Raw genomic sequence first — 17190 nt, forward strand, 5'->3', positions numbered from 1 at the left:
GGGCGCACTGTCAGGAGGATGATGATGAGAACAATGATGAGCATGACCACAACGATGACTACGATCAGCTTGACGTTCTTCCACCAGTAAGAGCGGGATACTTTCACGGCTGTACGGTGGAAGTTTTGAGCCTGAGCAGAGGAAGTAAAAAAAAAGTTTTAATCTATGTGATTTTTGAAAGGATGAGAGTATGATGTTTTGTGTTAGGGAGGCATGTTTCACTGCAGTCACAACTTTTTTATATATTCACACTATTGACCCATCTTCGGTATAAGGTAGGTAAAGGGCAACCTCCAACTCATTTCACATTACAGAAAACGAAGAAAAATGAACTTTGGGCTGTTTAATAAAAAAGGTGTCTGCATTTTTCTTTACAAACTCAACTGTTTACTGTATAAACTGAAAACCCCTTAGGATTTATCATTCTTGTGAATCATGTTGGACCACTTGTTTGCTGAATATTGGACCGTTTGCACGTTGCTGGACGCCACCAGACCTCCTGGCGTTTTTGGCCATTTTGTATCCAGGACAGCCTGTTCCTACAGATCCCGTTGGCCCCTGCGGCTGATAAGACAGGGTCGTCGCAGCCCTGAGGCCACCGTCAACTATGTAACAGAGGATGAGACGACCCACCATTTGCTTTTCAGCTAGAGACCGTGACACTGTTACCAACATCTGAAGCATCACCTGGAGAAGAGTCCCGAGTGGATTTCCTTTATTCTCCTTCGTTGGCCAACGAAAAATTCATAACTGAAGTTTCTGGAATAAGAAGGCCAGAAATTTCACTTTGCCGATCGAAGACGTGAGTTTAACATGTAACAAAAAAAAAACCACGGAGTTTCAAGGAGACAAATCGCCACCTTGTTTTCTGTTCTAGTCGACTGTGATGGTCAGATCATATTTTTCCTTTTCGCCAAGGAGGCCAGAGGACGAAGATTGACCGCTTTTCCTGAAGTTAACTGTGGACGCACATTAACTTCCAACTTCCACCCCATTCTCTCTCAACCCCGCTCAGAAGGAAGACAACAACAAGTAAAACCCACCCTTTATTTTTATATCTTTCATATCATGTTCTGTGGACTTCGAGAAGGCTTACGATCATGCCAATCAAAGAATTTCATGTGCGCTCCGGATATATGGGGTTCAGAGGTTTCTCTTGCAGGCCATGCGGACCCTGTAAAGAGCTTAATTGCATTCTAGGCACAAACTAGCTTTTTAAAGCACCCTTTGGAATGCTTATGGGTTGGATCTTGAGGGACAGGAGAAGCTCTTGCCTTGCTTGAAAACCTCAAGATCCATCTTTGGTTGTTGTTGTTGTGGACCATCACCAACAGTCCACAAGTGATTGTGCCGTGGTCAAGATGAGCTCCTTCGTTACCAACCGCTGGTTAGTGCACCTAATTTACTGTTCTCAAGACCAAAGGTGAACACAACACATAAGCTGTGTCAGAATTTCTCTGGGAAAACTGTGCAGTGTGACTTCTGCAACAACAGAGGTCTGATTTCATCCTCTTTTGCCCAGCCATGAGTACTTCCGCAGCTATCTTGTTCTCCTCGTCCTCCTCCCATCAGTAGGAATCTAATAAACACATTAACACCTGCCATGCTAGAAGCATGAACTGAGGCGGTTTGAGCATCTCATTTGGATGTCTCCTGGTTGTCTCCACTTTGAAGTATTTAACACATATCGTTCTGGGATGAGCAGAATTGTGATATCCTCAAAATTCAAAAAAGTTCTAATTCAAAAGTGTCATTTTATTTACCAGAACCACACAACAGAACCATGACATATGTGACATTTTACTTGGACTAAGACAGTCACTAGATGGAGTTACAATAACTGACATTTTGAGAACAGTGACCATGAATGAGCAGATTTCAGGACATCTTGATTGGTAGTGACGTATTGAGACTTCTGACAAAACAAACAGAAAAGCTATAGACAAAACACTATTCCTCTTTTAAAATCATTTAAGTTTCTTTCAGGTTAAGGTCAGAGTATGTGAAAACCTAACTGCAGCCATACCAGTTTTTAGCAGTATTACGTTTTACAGGAAACTTGTATTTCATTATATTTCTTTACTATCAAACAAATTGATATGTTACACTGTAGAGTTATACTTTTGATCAGTGATTTCCATATATATGCTCTCTTTTAAGACTCATCTGACACTGTCCATAACAGCTGATTGGTTTAGCTCCCTGAGACCTTTAATGAACACCAAAATTAAAGTATGACATGGGTTGAAGAACACTGTGCAATGAGACATCTGATCCTGAGATAGCAAGCTGTGGAGTTAATGAGCTCATTCTCTTTACAGAGTACCTGACTAAAAAGCCCTCCATTAAAAGTTGCATCTGACAGTAGAAAAAGACTGAATATAAAACATCTTGTTCTGAGTTGTTTCTGATGACTGTCACTGCCTAACAACATGGATATAAAGCTACACATAGCAACCAACGTCTTCCCAAACCAAAATGAGAGCAAAAGCAATATGTATGTGTTAACACTGACCCCTGCTTGCAAATCCTCAGATATTTTCTTGATATTATCCAGCCTTTCTCCTCGTGCCAGGATCCGGTCCACATTCTGGGTCATGATGTTTGTCACTCCGTCCACCTGATCCTTCAGGACCTGGACCTTGTCCTTCGGCTCTGGTGCATCCTCTATTCCTCCCCGCTCCTATGATGACGTACAGAGAGCTCAGAATAAGGTGAAATACGTGTGTCGTCAACTTTATGATGTTTTACAATTTCATGGTCCAAATTATGAACTGCAAGATCACAGTAAATATTTAGTAAATTGGCCCAATATATGCAATGCTAAATGTGAAAATCCTAGAACGGACCAGAACAACTAGAAAGCTGTAATGTTGGTCAAGCCTTGTTAAAGAGTCAGAGGCTTTCTCAGATCTGATGACCGTCACTGCCTAACAACATGGATATAAAGCTACACATAGCAACCCACTTCTTCCCAAACCAAAATGAGAGCAAAAGCAATAAGTATGTGTCAACACTGACCCCTGCTTGCAAATCCTCTGCCGGGATCCAGTCCACATTCTGGGTCAAACAGGTTTTTCCAGCACACTGTGAAAATTTACACCAATACAACAAATATGAATGAGCGTAGTAAATCAAGTTATTTAAATGAATAAAAAAATTGTAATTAAAGTGCAATAAAACTACAGATACAGTTTCCTTAGCATTAAATTAGAAATAAATAAATAACATGAATTATTCAGTAAATGTCAGCTAATAGATAACCCACAAATACAAGTCTTATTTTCCTTTTGAAACATCAATTTAAAAACAGTAAAATGAAGTCAGTTCTCTTATCATCACATTTGATTGCATATCGGAAGATACTTGTAAAGACAGAGGTAACAAATAATACAAATTGATACTCACTGTTGCTGCCATTGTCCCTGGTTTAGTTTGTGTTGTACTATGTCAGGTCTCTGCTGCCGTTGCTGTAAAGATCCTCTGATTTTACATATTTAACTTCCTGGAAAGCATGGTATTTTTAGTAATGTCATTCTTCATTTACTTGGGAACATTGGTGATGACTCAGAGACAAACACGGAAAAATAAATAATCATTAGGGAGGATGAATATAAAAATGTACAAACACCAGAACTAAAAAATATAAAAAGAATACTAAAAGTTAAACATTTACAGATGGGTAGTGGTGTGGCATTCACTTTTAATCTCTTTTATTATTATTTTAAAGGATAGTTCGTCATATTTTCATTTTCTTTTATCCATTTGCTTTTCTATACATCCTCCTCTATTTTATTGCACTAAGCCAACAAAAGTTAGTACAACTTAAAGTAAGCTTGTAATAGTGAAATTGCGATTTTTTTGTATAATGATGAATTACAAAGTCAAATTCAACTCAACTTATTATTACATTATATACTAAATGAATACATTAAAATAAGACTGTTTCTCTGAGATCTGCAACATGAAAATGTTAAAAGGGAAATATCATGCTTTTAAATCCTTTCTTTTCATACTTAAATCATTCGGCTGCCATCTGTAAAAAGTGGAACGTCAATGCTTTGTTTTGACTTCCTTGTTATTGCAGCTCCACAGGTCCCACTTTTACCCCTGTTCTGAGGTGCATCTGAGAGAACTCCTTTGGTGCGGTCTCTTTAAATGCTATTGAGGCACTTCACATCCTTCTTCCTCCATGTCAAAGAGTGTTCTGCTTTAACCTGTTTGGCCATTTTTGTTCTTTGATAATAACGATCAAGCCACAGAAGCAAGACAAGTACCGCAAAAACAATGCAAAGCTGTTTATGTAATAATAATATTCAACACAGACAGTAAGGTTATGTCCTCAGCAGAAAGCACTATTCCACTGCTATCAAAACAATGGCCAGGACACACAATAAATGTATGTCTAAAATAAAGTATGTTGTCATTAATTGGAGTTTACCGCTCTGCTATGTCGTCGCTTCCATAGACAGAAGGAACTGACCCCTTAATCAGATGAAGTCTTTCAGCAAATCCTTCTTGATACTGGTGGAGGTCATCCTTGAAGTGGGGAAATAGAAAATGTCCCACTGACGTGGACACATTTCCATGACAAATAAAATTTAATTAGGCACTTTAAGAGGTTCTGATGCAGGGTCATTATGTAATATTATGGGGGCTTAATACACCCAAAAACCAAACATTTAGACCTATCCTCTTGCAGCTTCTGCATACTTAAGCTTGGACTACAAAACTGGCAAGAAAGAAAAAGGCTTATACATGAAATTGGTAGCCAAAGGGCCATGACCTTTTTTAGCAGTTATGCAGCAAATACTGTGATGAAATTGTGAAAAAAAAATGTACCAGAGAATAGAGAAAACTGAATGGATTTAAAAATATGACACAAACAGAATATAAAGATATCTACACAAAATCTGGAGAGACTAAACTTTTCAACTTTTCTGCACTCCTACAGACTCCAGGTACACAAAAAGTATATTTAAGGGCTAAAAAAGTGGAGGATACATGATATGTCCCCTTTAAGACCAGTTACAAAATGCAAAAATTAGCCTTTTGCACTATTGGATCTAAGGAAGGTTCCAAGTAGAGTTTAACAATGCTAACAGAAGAAATGAGAGCAAGAGACAATTTGAGCTGGATTTTTTTTTAAAACAACAATTTAACTAAAGTAGGCTGTTCATCAGCTGATTAAATGTTTAAGACCACAGCTAAAAAACAACACAAAACAAAACAAAACCACCCTCAAAACAGAAATTGAAGTGTCAAAAAAGTAGCTCCACCATTCCTGTTGATCACTTCAAACAGTCATTTAGGCAAGGTTGATGCAAATGTTTCTAGCTGGCTGTGTCTGAAATCAGAGGCTGCATTCTTCAAAGGACCCAGCCTATGAAGACCGGTCCTGGATGCAGCCCCTGAATCGGGACATAGCCCTTGTCATGCCAGTAAAAAGACAATCAGGACCATCAAGGTAAACCTTTTTCTCATCAGAGAATAAAACTTTCTTCCAAACAACAGGATTTGAATCCTGCGGCTCAGGGCAGGTGAAATTTTTTTTGGGTCTACCACGTTTTTGTTCCATAAAAACTCTTATTGCGTCCATCCTCAGTTGTGGTGGCAAGTTGTGAGGCCTTGCTTATGCAGCTCAGCTATCCCACCACATTCCAAGACTGTGAACTTTTTTGCCTTTGCCGTTAGGAGGTCGTGACAGTGTGAATACTTCTTTATTCAGTTTATTTGGTAGGGACAGATACAGTAAACATAGATCATTATATACAAAATAATCTGATGCCTGTATCATAGTGATTATAGCTATGGCAACATCTATCCCTTGAAGGGCTTTTAACAGTTAAAATAAATTAAAAATAAAAACAATTACTATAAATGCAATCAGAAATGTCCAGAAACCAGTTAGCACTAATAAAATGTTTGTAATAAAATTAACACATCCACTCAAGATCAAACAAATGCACGCCTCATAACAAAGTCATGCATTTCATATGGCATGGTCACAGTGCTGCTGCTGTATGAGCCAGGATTTGGTTTGTTTTTTGAAAAGGGACAGTCTAGTCAAACTCTTAATACAGGTCCTTCTCAAAATATTAGCATATTGTGATAAAGTTAATTATTTTCCATAATGTCATGATGAAAATTTAACATTCATATATTTTAGATTCATTGCACACTAACTGAAATATTTCAGGTATTTTATTGTCTTAATACGGATGATTTTGGCATACAGCTCATGAAAACCCAAAATTCCTATCTCACAAAATTAGCATATTTCATCCGACCAATAAAAGAAAAGTGTTTTTAATACAAAAAACGTCAACCTTCAAATAATCATGTACAGTTATGCACTCAATACTTGGTCGGGAATCCTTTTGCAGAAATGACTGCTTCAATGCGGCGTGGCATGGAGGCAATCAGCCTGTGGCACTGCTGAGGTCTTATGGAGGCCCAGGATGCTTCGATAGCGGCCTTTAGCTCATCCAGAGTGTTGGGTCTTGAGTCTCTCAACGTTCTCTTCACAATATCCCACAGATTCTCTATGGGGTTCAGGTCAGGAGAGTTGGCAGGCCAATTGAGCACAGTGATACCATGGTCAGTAAACCATTTACCAGTGGTTTTGGCACTGTGAGCAGGTGCCAGGTCGTGCTGAAAAATGGAATCTTCATCTCCATAAAGCTTTTCAGCAGATGGAAGCATGAAGTGCTCCAAAATCTCCTGATAGCTAGCTGCATTGACCCTGCCCTTGATAAAACACAGTGGACCAACACCAGCAGCTGACACGGCACCCCAGACCATCACTGACTGTGGTACTTGACACTGGACTTCTGGCATTTTGGCATTTCCTTCTCCCCAGTCTTCCTCCAGACTCTGGCACCTTGATTTCTGAATGACATGCAGAATTTGCTTTCATCCGAAAAAAGTACTTTGGACCATTGAGCAACAGTCCAGAGCTGCTTCTCTGTAGCCCAGGTCTGGGGAATGTGGCACCTGAAGCCCATTTCCTGCACACGCCTGTGCACGGTGGCTCTGGATGTTTCTACTCCAGACTCAGTCCACTGCTTCCGCAGGTCCCCCAAGGTCTGGAATCGGCCCTTCTCCACAATCTTCCTCAGGGTCCGGTCACCTCTTCTCGTTGTACAGCGTTTTCTGCCACACTTTTTCCTTCCCACAGACTTCCCACTGAGGTGCCTTGATACAGCACTCTGGGAACAGCCTATTCGTTCAAAAATGTCTTTCTGTGTCTTACCCTCTTGCTTGAGGGTGTCAATAGTGGCCTTCTGGACAGCAGTCAGGTCGGCAGTCTTACCCATGATTGGGGTTTTGAGTGATGAACCAGGCTGTGAGTTTTAAAGGCCTCAGGAATCTTTTGCAGGTGTTTAGAGTTAACTCGTTGATTCAGATGATTAGGTTCATAGCTCGTTTAGAGACCCTTTTAATGATATGCTAATTTTGTGAGAAAGGAATTTTGGGTTTTCATGAGCTGTTTGCCAAAATCATCCGTATTAAGACAATAAAAGACATGAAATATTTCAGTTAGTGTGCAATGAATCTAAAATATATGAATGTTAAATTTTCATCATGACATTATGGAAAATAATTAACTTTATCACAATATGCTAATATTTTGAGAAGGACCTGTATTAGTGGGAAGACACAGGTTGGTTCCTTTCAAAGAAAATACATTTTTAGCAAAAGATGTTTTACAAAATGGAACTTTACAGTAGCAGCTCTCGTTGATCTGGAGGTTTCCAGACTGTTAACAAATTTACAAAGTGGCTAAGTTGCAAGTCTAATTTAACATTTAAAAATCAACTTTTTATAGTGAAATTAACAAAATTAACAAATTTCACAAAATTTAAGAATTTATATTTACTTAAAATGTAACAGTGATGAAATCGAATGGGCTTTTAAGCAAAAGTGTTTAAGGCCTGATTAGCCTTTTAATAGGCTTTCGATTGGCTTTAAGGTAGATTAACTGGTCTGAGACCAAACAGGAGTACAGTACGACAGATGTGAGAGGATCATTGTATTCAAAAAGACATGAGCAAATTCCATTGTCAGATAGCTCCTGATCATTCTGAAACAGTTCATACTAGCTGTCATTGTTCTTACAATGCTTTTAATGTGACTTTAACTGAGAATCTAATGTTACGCCTAAATATTTTTTTGTTCTACCTCTTCAATGAGTTCTCCATTCATTTTGATGTTCAAATTGTTGGTTGTCCGAATTCTTTTTATAGAGAAACACAGATTTAGTTTTCTTGACATGGAATTGTCGGGATCTGGGTTGTTTTTGTGTGTTTTGTGCTTGCAACTTGTGTTCAGTGTTTCAGACGGTGCTGGAGTTCTCAGGTGTGCTGGGTGACAGGTGCAACTTGTTCTGTGTACTTGTTCTGAGTACTTAAGCAGGAGGCTGCCAGAACTTTGACACCAGAGTGTTTGACTTCTGTGGTAACAAGCTCAGCCAATGCTAAGTCTATGGTTTGTCTCTCGTTTCTTGGAATAACTTTGTTTATGTGCTTTTGCAGACTAAGTATCTGGATTTTTGGATATATGTTACTGGACTTCATACTTCGAAAACTAACAATTTCCTGGTTGACCTACATTCTAAGGATTTTGTTTCCTAACTATTGTTTTGTCTGGATCACCGATCAAGCTAGCAGTGTCCTGCTTCCTTCATCTCCTGGACCAAGATCTAAGCGTACCCTGTCCACCCTCCACTGCAAGTATCAACACAAAGAAACTAACTCAACTTTCTCCAAGCTCACCTACGAAACACCTAAGAGAGCAACAGAACATACTCGGCTTCTACAACTCAGATCCCGCATCCCTCTACCCCTGGCGACCTGACCACATCCACTCAGTAATTCGTTTACTTCCCTTGCAGAACTTCTTGTCATTTTCCCATCTACGTGTGTTCCCTGTTTCACCAGTTCTCTTCAACTCTTCCCACAGTTGGAGTTTTTGCCCGTTTACGTTCCAGATCATTTTTTTGTCAAAATAAACATCTTTTCATTCTATTTTCTCCGGAGTGTTCTCTGTATGTGGGTCAGAACTGTTATGAAAACAATGACAGGAATCCATATTTTTGCTGAGAGTTTGGCTTTTAAAGGCTGCGGTCTTATTTGATCAGATGACAAAATCTCTTTTTAGGTTTAAGCACAGTTGTCAGTAAGTTGTCTGCTCAAAAACTTTTGTCTCCCATTTATTGTAGCATTATGAAGCTCTACTTGGAACCTTCGTAAGATCCAATGGTGCAAAGTTATTATTATTATTATTATTATTATTTTTTTGAGATTTTGATCAGGAATGTATTACACTGAAAATTAAAAACAGCTCGGAGCACAAACATAAAACAATTGCAGTATTATAAAATACATGATGTTAACAACAGTTCGGTATTTCAGAGGCAGAGAGTGTTCAGTGGTCTGATGGTTCTACTTTTGATGCTGTGGTACTGTTTTCCTGATGGCAGCAGTTCAGAGAGTTCATGGAAACTGACACTGATGTTCAGGACCCTGTTTGTGCATTGCCTCTGGGACAGAACACCCCAGGTGACCCTCCCCTCGCTGTCCTCTGCTGGGCCCTCAGCTGGAATATCATTTGGTTGTAATGTTAGACAAGCACAATCTCAGATGAGCAACACTAAAACACCAGTTTGCTGCAATACTGTAACATTATGTATATTATCAGTCATTTCCATCTTTGAAAGGAATTTTGAAACTGACTTTACAGTTTTGCTGTTCTCAGTTGATCTGCTTGAGTTTATTCATTAGAAGCTTTGTCTGAGCGGAGATAAGCAACACTAAAATGCAAGTTTTAGAACAGTGTAAAGAAGTCAGAGATGTATTCAAGAGCCTTGCCAAAACCTTTCTAACTAGTCAAACAAAGAACATCCCTTCATAACAGGTTCAAGACATAATTCTTGGGACTGAAGCCCTGATACAGTGGCATGTTTATCTTGGACTCTTCATCTCTGGAACCCTCCTTGGGACGAACAGAGACATCATTTGATCCACTGCTCTGGGCCCTCAATATAAATTAGGCCATAGATTAAATGACAGGGAGAGGGGGTGATTAATAATTTAGGTCATGCAGAGTATCAGTTTATGACGAGGGCTCTCATCCAAGGCACCAAAGTTTTCACCAACATCCCACCCTTTCGATCATAAACGAAACTTGTTTCACGTGTGATTGATATATATATCAATGTATATATATACATACAGTACTGTGCAAACGCTTTAGGCACGTGTGAAAAAATGCTGTAAACAAAGAATGCTTTCAAAAATGGAAGTGTGTCAGGATGTGAGATTTTGGACTTTGTTTGTGGTTTGGTGTTTTGTTTTACTAGATGCTCTTGTTTGAAGTTTTGTATTCTTGTTCATCACTTTCTGTGTTCTGACAATTCTGGTTTCCTTTTGCCTCCCTGTCTGTTCTCCTCTCATCATTAGTTTTCCTCTTTAGTTGTTAATTACTCAGTTTCTGTTCCCTTTACATTCGTTGTTCCTCTTAGCTCTGTTTCCACTGTTTTTCTTTATTCTCCAGTTCCTCCTTTAACAGGTTAGCTTTAGTTACTGTTTACTTTTATTCTAGTCATCATTTCTTCTGCTTCATTCTGTTTGTTCTTTCAGTGTTTGCTTTTGTAGTCAGGGTTTCTTTTTCTTAGGCCTTAGGTTCTGTTGTTTTTCCTGTTCCTTCCAGATTCTTCTGTTTCCTCTATCTTCTGGTTATTCTAGATTTCTTATGTTTTGGTTATTTTACCGTAGTCTCCTGTTCTGCTTGGGTCTGTGTTTCTCCTTATTGGTTAATCTGTTTCACCTGCTCCCTCTGCCTCCCAGCCTCCTTGTGTCACCTGTTCCCCGTTCTTCTGATTACCTGCCCTATTGTTTTCTTGTCCACCTTTGTCTGTATTTAAGTTTGCCTTCGTCCTTTGTTCCACGTGGTGTCGTTATGTCTTTTCAATGTCCTCATGAGCTGTCTTTTGGATTTTGTCCTTGAACTGGATAATCTTGTCACCTTGCACCTCGCCTTCATGTGAGTTATCTTTTTAAATTAAAACTGGAGTTTTGATCCCACTCTGCTTCAGCTGTGCTTGTCTGCCTCTGGTCCACCACTAAATAGAATTATGAATTATGACAAAGTGTTAATCATTTATTTTCATCTATCAACAAAATGCAGTGAATGAACAAAATAGAAATCTTAATCAAATCAATATTTGGTGTGACCACCCTTTGCCTTCAAAACAACAACAGTTCTTCTAGGTACATTTGCACACAGTTTTTGAAGGAACTTGGCTGGTAGGTTGTTCCAAACATCTTGGAGAACTAACCACAGATCTTCTGTGGATGTAGGCTTTTCTCACATCCTTCTGTCTCTTCATGTAATACCAGACACACTCGATGTTGGGATCAGGGCTCTGTGGGGGCCATACCATCACTTCCAGTAATTCTTGTTCTTCTTTACGCTGAAGATAGTTCTCAATGACTTTGACTGTTTGTTTGGGTTCACTCACTTACCATTTTGTAAATAGCATGACACATAACATGGTATAACATATTATGTTGTTCATTTGAGATCTAGTCTTTGATACATTTACACATTTTCTACAGTACCTCTTTAAAACCTAATAACTAAAAACTTTTCTACTTACTTTTTACTAGGACTTATAACCCCTAGGAAAACCATCTTCTAACTGAATTCACCTTACTTATTAAAGAAAAGCAAACCAAGTTTAAACTTCTCTGCACATTAGGTTTTGGACATAACATAAAGACCTTCAGCATTCTGCCTAATGGGAAATATGACACCCAGTCTTTTTTGGGATTTTTTATTACCCAGTGTGGAAAATTGGGTAATTAATTTGAGATTTTTTTTTTCCAGAAATAAAGGAATTAGGAACATTTTTGTTTAATTTTTTACTGATCGAATTGCAGCCTGAATCCAATATGTTTTTTGTTTTTTTCCTGTGTAACCCTTGTTTCCCATGAGTAAACACATTTGAACAGGTGTTAATGTTTTACTAGTTGTTGAAAAAACAAATAACTAAATGAATAGGAGTTCATTACAAAATAGAGAAAATAGTAAATTTTTGGACCCGCGGGACCAAACATCTAGGGCAGTGTTCGGTGATGTGATGTGGAGGGTTCCCTGCAGCCCGGCGTGTGGGAAAACCACGAAAGAGACAGAGGAAAACTCGACGCGCACATGGGGTTCCTGACTGCGGGACTGTCCACCCTCTCATAGACTACGTTCACACTGCAGCTTGAAGTGACCCAAATCCGATTTTTTTGCCCTTTTCACGACCCGATTTTTTCAAATGCGACCCAGGCTAATCTGATATGTGGTCCTAAATCCGATACGTATCTAATCTTTTGAGGAGTTCTCTGCAGACTAAAAGTGGGCGTTTCGCAACCTGTAGGCGTTCCGTGCTTACAAACAGTGATTGGTTGGTTTTATGTCCTCTGTTTTTCACAAAGGTATATATGCAGAGCTAACCTGTATGAAGTTGTACGGAGAAGCGCAGAATGAAGATAACGCAATTATCAATCATTAAGTTAATTTTCAAAATTATATTTTTAATGTCAGTTTGTATTATGAAGCCTACATGTACAAATTTGTAGGTCAAAAAGCACAGATTTAATATGTAAGCGGAGAAAGGTGATCTATTGTAGCCTACTTGTGTTTAAAACATTTCTTCAGACCTTCTGTAAAACAGACCGCTAAAGGAGATCCTTCCAGCCCACAGCAATATGCATCTACAACTTTGAAGAAACCTGTTTAATATGAGCTACAACATTTAATTTCTCTGTGGGATTAATAAAGTATTTTTGAATTAGAATTTAATTTGAATTGAAAATAAATCACTCAGAGGTGACTGCTTCAAAAGGTTGAACAAAAAAATATAGTAATGGGTACCATTCTTTGTCTCCAAGCTACTTTCCTTACCATTATTATTTTTTTAATGAAATATTTTTATGTCTTCATTATTATTTGTTCCAAACTACTTTTGTGAGTTTCACATTACTTTCATGACCAAAACGGATATTGTTTTAGAAAATAAAAGCAGGGTATCAATCATTTTGTCCCAATATGTACTTTTAGCCCTCACAAATCTCCTAAAAATCAATACCATTGATCATTAAAAGATCAACTTTGTGAAACTAAACAAATAAATAAAAGTCCGATGCCAGAGAATAAACTACTGAAATTAGGAAAAAATAGAACAAGTCCGTAGAGAGACTTTTTTGTTTATTTTATTTTATTTTCAAATAGATTCGATGTAAAAAGAAAAATCACTTCCTGTTATCGTCCAATCATATGTTGGGGTTCAGTTACGCCCATAGTCACATGCTCGTCAAATCGTGCTGCGCTTGATTTGCGCTTGATTTCGTTCGTCCAATCAGGATTGGTGGTTGAGAAACCCCCTGATTCAGAAACACCCACTTCGTCTGCAGAGATACCTACTTTTTTTTTATTTATTATTTCCATAACCATAACATGAAACATTTGTCTACCAGGGGTACAACAACTGAGTATAGAATTATATGATCATGCACAGAAAAGAAAGTAAACTGATCAATAAACAGGTTACATACAGAAATTCACATTAACTTTATCTAGAATTGAGATGGTTTTCATTGGCTTTTTGTTGTCAAGTCCTTCAATTGTGGTGCAGTATGAAAGGAGCTCCTTGTTGAATTGGTATATGTTTGGTTTGGAGTTTGTCCATTTCTTCTTGCGAACGGAGAATTTTCCAAGGAGGAGTAGAAGTTGGGTGAAGTAGATCAAATCTTTATCCATGTCCTTATCATCAAAACATAGTATAATCTCTTTTTCTGTAAGTTGAATTGTTTGTCCAGTTTTTAGTTTTATAAATTGTTGTACCTCTACCCATAATGTCATTGCTTGAGTACATTGATAAAATAAATGAGAAATTGTCTCCGTATGTTGTTCACAGAATGTACAAGAGTAGTCAATATTAAGTTTAAATCTTTCCAGAGTTTTTTTTATCAGGATATATATTATGAAAATTTTTATAAATAATCTCCAACCTTTGTTGGTTATACAAAATTTCTCTCCATTTAACCAAATTTGCTTCCAGTTAATTTCCCCAAATATAGAAGACCAAAAAAACCTACCAAGAGGTAAAGTAACCTACTGTATACATGTTCTTATTAGCTTGTTGGGACAAACCTTTTTACTGACCTCCACGTTACCAAGCATTATAGGGTTTCTAAGTGTGTCTCCAACTGAAATAATAGGTTTGGTTCCTTTAAATAGCTGCATCAAAGTGTTGGATAATGCATCAAAAACTACAGCGCACTCTTTAGACTTGCTGTCTCGGTCACAGATGCGCCAGCAAGACGTGCACCAACAATTTGTCCTCTTTTGAACTCTGGTATGTCACCCATAATGTTGTGTGCATTTCAATATTTTGAGCAAAACTGTGCTCTTACCCTGTTAATTGAACCTTCACACTCTGCTCTTACTGGTGCAATGTGCAATCAATGAAGACTGGCTACCAGGCTGGTCCAATTTAGCCATGAAACCTCCCACACTAAAATGACAGGTGTTTCAGTTTCATTGTCCAACCCCTGTAGTTCCCTGCATTGAAAGGTATCAATGTTCATTTATCAGAAACTATCCTATTTTGGTGAATTATTTTGCGTTTGAGAAATTTGCTGAATATAACAGGTTGGTTCATTGAGGGTGATGTGTTCTTGGGGTGCACTGTGAAATAGAGAGAACCCAGAGTGCTATATGTAGTTTGAAATACTGATAAAGTGCTACATGAATGGAGGGCACCGCTGGAATTAATACTAAGAGTAAAAGAAAAACAATATGCAAATGTAAAGTAGACCTCAATATTTTTTTTATTTAAACTGTTATCTATTGTTAGTTTATGACTCAAGAGAAAAAGTTAGTTAATCTGTAGCTATAATAAAAAGAAAACGAAATCTAACTACAGCATGTCACTATTGGAAAACTGGTGCAAAGGGGAGGTGCCTAGATGTAGCCCACTCTTTTGTAGTAAATCAGGTCCCCATAGAAACCACTGTTAAATATATTGAAGAAACCTTGACGACTATTAAAGCCCTAAAACAAGTTTGGGTGACAAGAAAAATGTTTGGCCCTCAATTACAGTCACTGATGGTGTTATGTGAGTGTAGCGAGTCAACACAAAAACTATTACTCTGGATGCCCCACCTGTTGACTGAGGCAAACTTTGGACATTGCATGTGTAAGCAAGTGGAGAAGAAAATGATAACAAGGAGAGACATAAATTCAGTACACAAGATAGTTGCACAACTACTGGAGAAACTTCTCCATCTGAAATGCTGCTTTCAGATTCGATCTCAGGAAAACTCTGCAGAGTTAATCATTGGAGCAGAGGGAGATCTGCTGCCGAAGACAACAAGGCCTACATCAGAAAGTAATGTCTTCAGACATCTACGCACATATTGTGGCATAAGTCACACACCACCTGGAGAAGAAAGTTTAGATACACCGATGGAGCAAGCCCAATTAAAAGTGGATGAGTGTGACTGTTCCACTCTGGAGAAATGTAAAAGGATTGTGGAAAGCCTGAAAGGGCCTGCCTTGGAAATTTCACAAGCAGTAAGGGCTAATGATCCAGATGCATCCCCTGAGGAATATATTGATTGAAATAGCAGTAGGTCTACTACCTTCAACATCCAAACCTTTTGGGGTCTGAACATTTTAAATCAACTGACAAAAATATTTTATTTTATTTTTATTTAACATTTAATTACCAATAGTTTTTTTTTAACTACTGATGAATTATTCATATGCCCATGAAATCATGTGCTGAACAGAAATGTGCAATCCAATTTAAGTACCAATATTAAACGCACATTGAATGGCACATTTGAACTGGCTCTGTACATCTGTTGGTTTAACAATTTTACACTCTTTAATCATTTCTCAGTGAATGAGAGGGTTTTTGTGTTTTCCTAAAATCCTCTGCATTCGCAGTGAATACTTGTATGGTCGCTGTTGCGCTGTAAGAGAGTGTGTTATCAGCCATGTAGCTTGCTCCTATTGTCCCCTCAGTTCATTTTTCTCCTTGTCCTACAGTCAGACCCAGGCGGATAGCTTTGGTTGTAGTTCTTATGTTTGGTTTGAACATTTCTTTTTAGATTTCCAATTTTTAGAAGTCCAGCTGATTCTGAACATATAAGGCAGACAGGCCTTACACCCGACGGAAGTTAAAAGGAAAGCATATGCTTCTGTCCTATCTTTAAATGTGCGATTTTCATAGTTCACCTTATTTATTTTTGAATAAGCCCTCTTTTTTACTCACTCATCTGTGCACCATCAAGTCATTGTACTATCAGCATGCATGACCTCCCAAACTAGTAACCTAACAGCTATTAACAGTAATGTAATAGCGCCACAGCACACTACGCTGATGGCTGGAGGCAGGGCTTCAGCCACCATAGCTCCAACCGTCAGTGGTTCAATGGAAACGCAACTGGTACCATACCGAGTAGAGAGAGACCGAGTGGAGCGGAGCCACACCACCTAAATAGAGCCAGTGAAAAATGGGCTTTAGCATCCTGAGTTCAAGGAACCGGAATAGCTGCTCTCTGGGTCCAGATTTGGACCGGAGTCTGGGGTTTGGAGACTCCTGCCCTAGACAGTGCATTCAGGTTGCCAGAGAGTCCTGAGGATCTTTACTTCTTCAGAGCCTTACACCAAAGTGCAGGTGAAAAACTATTTAAGGAGGGTAGAGCGAATGTTAACAAAAGTAGTCCAGCGAGGAGGGATAACTCCCAAACAGAGAGACACTGCATGTGTGGAACAGCTCCTTTGTGGAGCTACAGACTCTGAAATCCTGCTTCTACAGTTAGGTCTAAGACAGAGAAAGAATAATCCTCCCTCCTTTCTGACACTGTTTAATGAAATCAAAGAGGAATTCCAACAATCAATGAGGAAGAAACGTGTTACTTATTTAGCCTGCCCTGCCTAATCCACTCTGACCAAGGTTGTGATTTTGAGAGTTCCTTTATAAAAGAGCTCCTTAATATACTGGGGATAAAGAAATCAAGAACTACACCATATCACCCACAAAGAGATCCTCAGCCAGAGTGAATTAATCATACTCTCCTGTCTATGCTGGGTACTCTTGATTTTAAAGGACAAATAGAGGTGGAG

The 17190-nt window shown here is 38.5% G+C and overlaps 2 protein-coding genes across 2 annotated transcripts in view; both read right to left on the reverse strand.

The window, feature by feature from the left end:
* The window catches only part of LOC124878494 (vesicle-associated membrane protein 8-like), a 34348-nt gene that overhangs the window by 1231 nt on the left and 15927 nt on the right, over positions 1 to 17190 (reverse strand). The window lies entirely within an intron of this gene.
* Positions 3 to 3420, reverse strand: LOC124878235 (vesicle-associated membrane protein 8-like; the record flags this gene model as incomplete). The annotated part of the gene is made up of 4 exons (XM_047382091.1): positions 3409 to 3420; positions 3022 to 3198; positions 2516 to 2683; positions 3 to 131 (listed from the first exon to the last, which is right to left on the reverse strand). Coding segments are annotated over exons 1-4 (486 nt in total), but the record flags the coding sequence as incomplete, so codon positions are not given.

Source organism: Girardinichthys multiradiatus, chromosome 12, assembly GCF_021462225.1.
Source record: "Girardinichthys multiradiatus isolate DD_20200921_A chromosome 12, DD_fGirMul_XY1, whole genome shotgun sequence".
Classification (NCBI taxonomy): domain Eukaryota; kingdom Metazoa; phylum Chordata; class Actinopteri; order Cyprinodontiformes; family Goodeidae; genus Girardinichthys; species Girardinichthys multiradiatus.